This window comes from Cebus imitator, unplaced genomic scaffold (genome assembly GCF_001604975.1).
Source record: "Cebus imitator isolate Cc_AM_T3 unplaced genomic scaffold, Cebus_imitator-1.0 Scaffold128, whole genome shotgun sequence".
Lineage (NCBI taxonomy): Eukaryota > Metazoa > Chordata > Mammalia > Primates > Cebidae > Cebus > Cebus imitator.
In genome coordinates, this window is record NW_016107443.1 from 2,883,428 (window position 1) to 2,891,690 (window position 8,263).

General features: G+C 38.5%; 1 protein-coding gene across 1 annotated transcript in view; it reads right to left on the minus strand.

The window, feature by feature from the left end:
- The window catches only part of RPS6KA3 (ribosomal protein S6 kinase A3), a 114,197-nt gene that overhangs the window by 27,896 nt on the left and 78,038 nt on the right, over nt 1–8,263 (minus strand). The window contains exon 10 of the mRNA XM_017540673.2: nt 7,839–7,909. Within this exon, the coding sequence (XP_017396162.2) occupies nt 7,839–7,909 (71 nt within the window). The remainder of the gene's footprint in view (nt 1–7,838; nt 7,910–8,263) is intronic.

Here is an 8,263-nt window from a genome sequence, read left to right on the forward strand (position 1 = left end):
GTGTGCCACCACATCTGGCTAATTTTTATTTTTTATTTTTTTGTAGTGATGGAGTTCTGCCATGTTGGCTAGGCTGGCCTTGAACTCCTAGTCTCAAGTGATCCTGCCACTTCAGCCTCCCAAAGTGCTGGGATCATGGGTGAAATCAGTATTTTCTAAGTATTTATTTCCAGCACCTCTTTTTCAAATAATATCTATTAACATCTTATAGAATTAATACTCCCTTGAACAAATCTGAGGAAACAATGTATTAGGTAATAGGGATGCAGCAGAGGTCTTGAAACAGTCAACTAACGTGACCAGACTTATTTTTAAGAGGGTAACTCCAAGGGTAGTAGAGAACAGTTTGGAGTGGGAAGATGTCCTAAGTGGAAAGCAGTCAACTTAGGAATGTGGTCAGATAGTGTGGTTAAGAGGTTACTGTGGCCTAAATACTGTAAGCACTGCAATTCAGAGGAAAGGCTGGAACAGTGAAATAATTCTGAGATTGAATTTGGAGAATACCTAGTTATGTGTAAGAAATAAAAAATGATTTCCAGGTTTCTGGCTTAGGAAAGAGGTTGCATGAAAATGCTGATAACTGGGAGTATAATAAGAAGAAAAGAACAGCAAATAAAGATACATTTAGTTCAAAGATGTGAAATCATGCATGTAATATGTTTTGGGAAGGCCAGGCAGGTGAGTAAATGGAAACACAGGTCTAATGTCCAGTAAATTCATGTAAGAAAGAGTGATTTGAGAGTAATTAAAATGTTGAGGGTAGTTATAGGAAAGACAGAAGTCAGTCAGGAAAGTAAGTACAGAGGGGGAAGAAAAGCATATCATAGATGGATCTTGGGGGAGAAGAGCATTTAAAAGGTAGTCAGAAAAAGAACAATTTGGGCATTAAAAATAATCAATGCGATTGCCTGAATCACACTGATTATTAAATCCCATGAGTTTATTATAGTAAAATAAGAAAAAGCAAAGCCAAAACACAAACACTCAACTCATTGGATACTACTCCTACTGGAAGTAACTAGGGCTCTGACATTAGAAACAGTTAAGAAAAGAATTATTTATTCTCTTTCTTGAATGAGCCTTATTTCAAGTAATTAAATCATCATAGTTGATGAGGGAAAGTTTGTTTGAGAAAATAACAGCTAATAAATGAGGAAGGAATAATAATAAAATTATGGTTGGGCATAGTGGCTCATGCCTGTAATCCCAACATTTTGGGAGGCGGAGGTGGGAGGATAGCTTGGGCCCAGGAGTTTGAGACCAGCCTGGCAACATAGTGAGATACCATCTGTACAAAAGATTAAAGAACTTGGGTGCACCTGTAGTCCTAGCTACTCGAGATGCTGAGGCAGGAGGATCGCTTTAGCCCAGGTGTTTGATGTTGCAGTGAGCTGTGATCATGCCACTGCACTCAGTATGGGAAACAGAGCAAGACCTCATCTCTAAAAAACACTTTTAAAAAAAGCAATTCATCACTTTTGAATTCCTTATAAAATAATCATTTCAAGTAATGATTATTAATGGATAGAACCATTAGTTAAAAGCCTGACAGGGAACTGTACAATGGAGGAGTCAGTTGCAACCACTGGAGCCCATCACTTAAAGTGGGGGCAACCAGGTATTGTAAGCATCCTGATGTAATAGGGACCACACAGTATTAGCTGTGAAATAATCTTGCTAAAAAGTTTAACCAGCTAATGTCAACCCACTTATAGACCTGAAAATCTGCCAGTTATTGAGCTCCATCTTTCCCCTAAACCCTATATAAGATTAGTGGTCTACTAGGTTTGGGGAGACTCTACACTTACCATAGCAAGGAATAAAATAAGCTTTATGCTTTTTGTTTCAGATATTGAGAGGGGGTCTCATTGTTTGACAAGATAAATCCAGAAAGCAGAGTTCTATAAAACAACTGTCTTGGTTTCTATGAATAAACAGAGGGTAAAAACAGGAATGGATTGTTCTATAGTAATAGACGTTTAAGAAGTACAACCAAATGGAATGTACAGACTTGATTTGGATGCAATTGTAAAGACACAATTTTGAAGAAAATCTGAAAAACTTGTTAAGGATTGATGATACCTGGGCAATATTACTAGCTTTATGTGGATGTGTAAGAAAACATCCATATTTTTAGCAAGGCAAACTGAATTAAGTAGATAAGAAATGATACATCTGGAATGCTTATAATACTTTAGTAAAGAAAAAAAGAATAAAGCAAATGACCAAATCTTGATAAATGTTGAATCTGGGATGACAGGTATATGTGTTTACTGAATTATTCTATTTTTGAGAATTCATATTTGAAAATTTTGTGTAACTAAAAAAAGAAAAACAGGAAGAGAAGAAATGCTCATGTAAAAGAGACCAAAAGGGGAATGGTTAGAGAGGTGGGAGAAGCAGATGAAAGTAGGAAAAACTAAGGAGGGAGTAGCCAACAGTGTCAAATACTCAGAGATACCTTTCTTTTTGTTTTTGATATGGAGTCTCGCTGTTGCCCAGGCTGGAGTGCAGTGGCAAGATCCTGGTTCACTGCAACCTCTGCCTCCTGGGTTCAAGCGATTCTCCTGCCTCAGCCTCCCGAGTAGCTGGTACTACAGGCACGTGCCACCGTGCCCAGCTAATTTTTTCTATTTTTTTTTAAGTAGAGATGGGTTTCACCAAATTGGTCAGGCTGATTTTGAACCCCTGACCTCGTGATCCACCTGCCTCAGCCTCCCAAAGGGCTGGGATTACAGGCATGAGCCACCGTACCCAGCCAGAGATACCTTTCTTAAGTGTCCCATCTAACATGGCTCCTGCTTTCTGCTCCTTCCCTCACACTATAGAGTATTCTGATTTATTATCCTTATATCTCCTATTACTATCTGAAACTATTTGTTTAGATATTAATTCCTTGTCTCCCTCACTAAAATATAAACTCTGAAGACCACCAAACACCTTTTCAGCCCTGTTCATACTACATCTCAAGTATGATTAGCAAGAACTCAAACATCTGTTAAATGAATTGTGTGAATGAATGGTACAGTCAGCCTTTTGACAACCTGCCACTGGTTTTAGCAACCAGAAGACCACTTATAGCCATAGTGAGAGCAGTTTCAGTAGAGTGATGGGGATGAATGACAAATAGGCAGTGGAATAAAAGCAGCCAAAAAAGTATTAACAGAAAGTATAGACTACTTTTTAAAGAGGCTTTGTGTTGAAAGGATGCAGGAAGATGGTACAGTAACTTGAAAGGAAGGCCAAGTCAAAGAAAGATTTAGTTTCTTCAACACAAGAGAGTGTTTGTTTGCTGAAAGGGAGGGATCAAAGTAGATGAAGTGATAAAGGTTCAGTGATGAAAGTTCAGTGAACATTCATTTACGTAGCACATCTTTTTAGACCTTTTTTATTGTGTAGAAGAATATAAAATGCCCCCCAAAACCCCAAACAGAAACACCCAAAGTACACACCTCAGTGATTTACCACAAATTGAATAGTCATCTGGCCAAGAAACATAACATTGTCAGAACCCCTTATTCAGTGCAACCACTTTCCTTATTTTGCCTCAGGCTTTTAACCATCTAAATATGAACCCTAAAAACTATGCCTTAGTTTTGCCTGCTTTGTAAACTTTACAAATAGAATCACACAGCACTTATTCTTTTGTGTTTGAACTTCCTTAGCTCCAAATTCTTGTGAGATTTATCTAAGTTGGTGCATGTAACTGCGGTTTGTTCATTTTCTTTGTTGTATGGCATACTACACCCATGGTCCAAGTCTTCAGCCTGTTTTTGTATGGCTCTCACATTAAGAATTGTTTCAAGTTTTTACAGGGTTTGAAAAAAATACAAAGAATATGTGACAGAGACTGTGTGTGGTCCACAGAACCTAAAACACATAAATAAAAATTCTACTGTATTCAACTGTACAAATGTAACATCATTTATTAATTCATTCTTCTGTTCATAATCAGGTTTCCACTTTTTGGCTATTACAAATAATGTTGCTATGAACGGCTTTGCACTTGTTTTTTGATGTGTGAGTAATCAGATTCTTTTAACATGGGTGCATGTCTAGGTGTGCAGATTAGTGGATGAGGGTATACATATATTTGTCTTTAGAAGGACAAAAATTGCTTTCTAAAATGGTTATATGAGTATTTATATTCCTTCTAGTTACGTATAAAAGTCGCCATTGCTTCACATCCCACCATTTTGTACTGTCAGTCTTTAAATTTTTAAAAATTCTGTTATGGGGCAGCAGTCTGGGCCAAAAATGATTCAGAATGCTCTTGTCAATCTTTTTAATTTTAGCCATTCTGGTGAGTATGCAGTGATAGTTCCTTGTGATTTTAATTTGCATTTTCTGATTAACAAGATTGAGTATTTTTTCATAAGTTTTTTGGCCATTGCATATCCTCTTCTGTCAGATCCCTTAGTCTCTTGCCCATGTTTTTATTGAGTTGGTTTTTTCTTACTCATTGGAGTTCTTGATAGATTGACAATGATTTTTTTTCCCCTCTTTTAGACAATGATTTTTATATATGGTGGAAGGTAGAATTTCTTTACCATTTTTTTTAAATTCTTTTTTTTTTTTTTTTTTGAGACAGTCTTGCTCTGTCACTTAGGCTAGAATGCAGTGGCACGATCTCGGCTCACTGCAACCTGTACCTCCCAGGTTCAAGTGATTCTCCTGACTCAGCCTCCCGAGTAGCTTGGATTACAGGCACCCACCACCCCACCTGGTTAATTTTTTTGTATTTTTAGTAGAGACGGGGTTTCACCATCTTAGCCAGGTTGCTCTTGAACTCCTGACCTCATGATCCACCTGCCTCGGCCTCCCAAAGTTCTAGGATTACAGGTGTAACCCACCGCACCAGGCCAATTTTTAATTCTTTTAAAGTAAATTCTTTTGAGAGACAGGGTCTTGCTCTATTACCCAGGCTGGACTGCAGTGGCATGATCATGCCTCACTGCAGCTTTGACCTCCTGGGCTCAAGTGAGTCTCCCATCTCAGCCTCCCAAGTAGCTAAGACTACAGGTGTGCACTACCCCACCCAGGTAATTTTTATATTCTTGAACTCATGACCTCAAGTGATATTCCCGCCTCAGCCTCCCAAAGTGCTGGTATTACAGGTGAGCCACCAATTCCTGCCTATTTTTTATATGAATATTAACTTTTCCAGAATGATTTATTAAGAAAAGGCTGTTCTTTCCCTACTGCTCTGAAATTCTCAATGGTCGAAAATTAAGTATCCATATATATAGATCTATTTCTGGGCTCTTTATTCTATTGTACAGATCTACTTTCTACACTTGTTTCAATGTCATATAATCTTAATTACTGTTATAATAAGACTTGATACCTGGTAAAGCAAGTCTTCCTATCTTGGTCTTCAAGAGTGTTTCAGCTATTTTTGGTCCTTTGTATTATCATATGAGAATCAGTTTATCAAGATCCACATTAAAAAGTTGTTTAGGATTTTTATGTGATTTGCATTGAAACTACAGTTTGTCATCCAGTACAGTAGCCACTAGCCACATAGGGCTACCGAGTACCTGAAATGCGGCCAATCCACACTGTAAGTGTAAAAATACACACTGAATTTCAAATGAGTATGAAAAAAATTATTTTACAATACCTCAATTATTTTTTAACATTGGTTACATGCTGAAATAACATCTTGGGTACTCTGGGTTAAATAAAATACTACGATTAACTTTGTTTCTTTTTACTTTTTTATTTTTTGAGGCGGAGTTTCTCTCGTCACCTAGGCTGGAGTGCAGTGGTGTGATCTCGGCTTACTGCAACCTCCGCCTCCCAGGTTCAAGTGATTCTCAAATTCAACTGTAATCCCAAGTAGCTGGGATTACAGGTGTGTGCCATGACGCCTGGCTAATTTTTGTATTTTTAGTAGAGACAGGGTTTCACCATGTTGGCCAAGCTGGCCTCGAGCTCCTGACCTCAGGTGATCCACCCACTTTGGCCTCCCAAAGTGCTGGGATTACAGGCGTGAGTCACCACACCCAGCCTCTTTTTACTTTTTTAAATGTAGCTACCAGAAAACTTAAAATTCTGTATGCGGTTCGCATTATATATATATATATATATTTTTTTTTTTGAAACAGGGTCTCGCTCTTCACTCTGTCGTTCAGGTTAGAGTGTAGTGGTGTGATCAGCGCTCACTGCAGCCTTGACCTCCCAGGCTCAAGTAATCCTCCCACCTCAGCCTCCAGAGTAGCTGGACCACTGGTATGTACCACCACATCTGGCTAATTTTTTAATTTTTGTAGAGATGGGTTTTTCCCATGTTGCCCAAGCTGGTCTCAAACTCCGAGGCTCAAGCAAACTGCCTACCTTGGCCTCCCAAAGTGCTGGGATTATAGGCATGAGCCACCATGCCTGGTTGGTTCACATTATATTTCAACTGATAACTTTACAACACTGGGCCTGTCATAACATGATCATGGTATATCCTTTCAAGTTATTTTGGTCTTTTAAAATGTCTTTAAATAATACTTTCTGGTTTTCTGTACAGAAGTCTTACACAACTTCTGCTAGATATATCATTAGGTATCTGATAATTTTTATATTGTTGTAAACAGTATCCTCTTTGAAAATTCTATTTAATTTTTATTTTTTTGAGATGGAATTTCACTCTTGTTGCCCAGGTTAGAGTACAATGATGCAATCTCAGATGACTGCAACCTCCGCCTCCCGGGTTCAAATGATTTTCCTGCCTCAGTCTCCCAAGTAGCTGGGATTACAGGCGTCTGCCACCACGCCTGGCTAATTTTTTTGTATTTTTAGTAGAGACAGGGTTTTGCTATGTTGGCCAGGCTGGTCTTGAATTCTGGACCTCAGGTGATCTGCCCACCTCGGCCTTCCAAAGCACTGGGCTTACAGGTGTGAGCCACTGTGCCTGGATAAAAATTCTATTTTCTATTACTAGTATAGAGACAAGAAATACATTTTTGTTGTATCCAATAACTTTGCTAAATTCTTATTAATTCCAAGAATTTACGTCATCACTGGATTTTCTTTTCTTTTTTCTGAGACAGGATTTCGCTCTGTCATTCAGGTTGGGGTACAGGGACATCATCTCAGCTCACTGCAGCCTCAACATCCTGGGCTCAAATGATCTCCCAGTCTTAGCCCCCATCCCCCACCTCACAAAGTAGCTGGGACTATAGGTGTTCACCACCATGCCTGGCTAATTTTTGCATTTTTTGTAGAGACAGGGTTTTGCTGTGTGGTACAGGTTGATGAATGGATCTTCTATGGATAGGGTCATGTTTTCTGAATAATAATAATTTTATTCTTTTTAAACTGTATGCTTTAATTTTTTGTTTGACTTATCATATTGGCTAGGACTTTCAGGAAAATGTAGACAGAAATGAAATAATGGGCATCCTGGACATATTACAAATCTCAAAAGTAAAGTTTTCAGTATTTCACTATTAACATGCCAACACTCTAAAATCTCATTTTTTAGTGTGAAGGATTTATTTTATTTTTTTGAGAGGGAGCCTCGCTCTATTGTCCAGGATGGAGTGCAGTGGTGTGATATTGGCTTACTGCAACCTCCACCTCCTGAGTTCAAGGGATTCTACTGTCTCAGCCTCCCAAGTAGCTGAGACTACAGGTGTGCACCACCATGCCTGGCTAAGTTTTATATTTGTAGTAGAGATGGGGTTTCACCATGTTGGTCAGGCTGGTCTTGAACTCCTGATCTCAAGTGATCCACCTGCCTCGGCCTCCCAAAGTGCTGAAATTACAGGCATGAGCCACAGTGCCCGGCTTGAAGCTTTTATGTTAAAATCTCATCAAGACATCTACATTAAGGGAGTACTTACTTAAGAATCATAGTCATTGTTTCTTTTCGATCTTTTCCTTGGAAAGGTAGTGTACCAGTAAGCATTTCAAACTATAGAAAGGCAAAAAAATCAGAAGTATTAGTCAATAAATATAAAATTTCAAGGTCAGAAGGTTAAAAAAAGCATCATCTTAATTATAACCAAATCTTCTAAAATTGCTACCTAATAAAACAAGTGCTTTCTATTTCTACCACATTTGTTACTGAACTTGATGATTCCTAAAACAACTGAGCTATACAGTTTAGTAAAAATTAATCACATTTTTTTTTTTTTTTGAGACGGAGTTTTGCTCGTTACCCAGGCTGAAGTGCAATGGCGCGATCTCGGCTCACTGCAACCTCTGCCTCCTGGGTTCTGGCAATTCTCCTGCCTCAGCCTCCTGAGTAGCTGGGATTACAGGTACA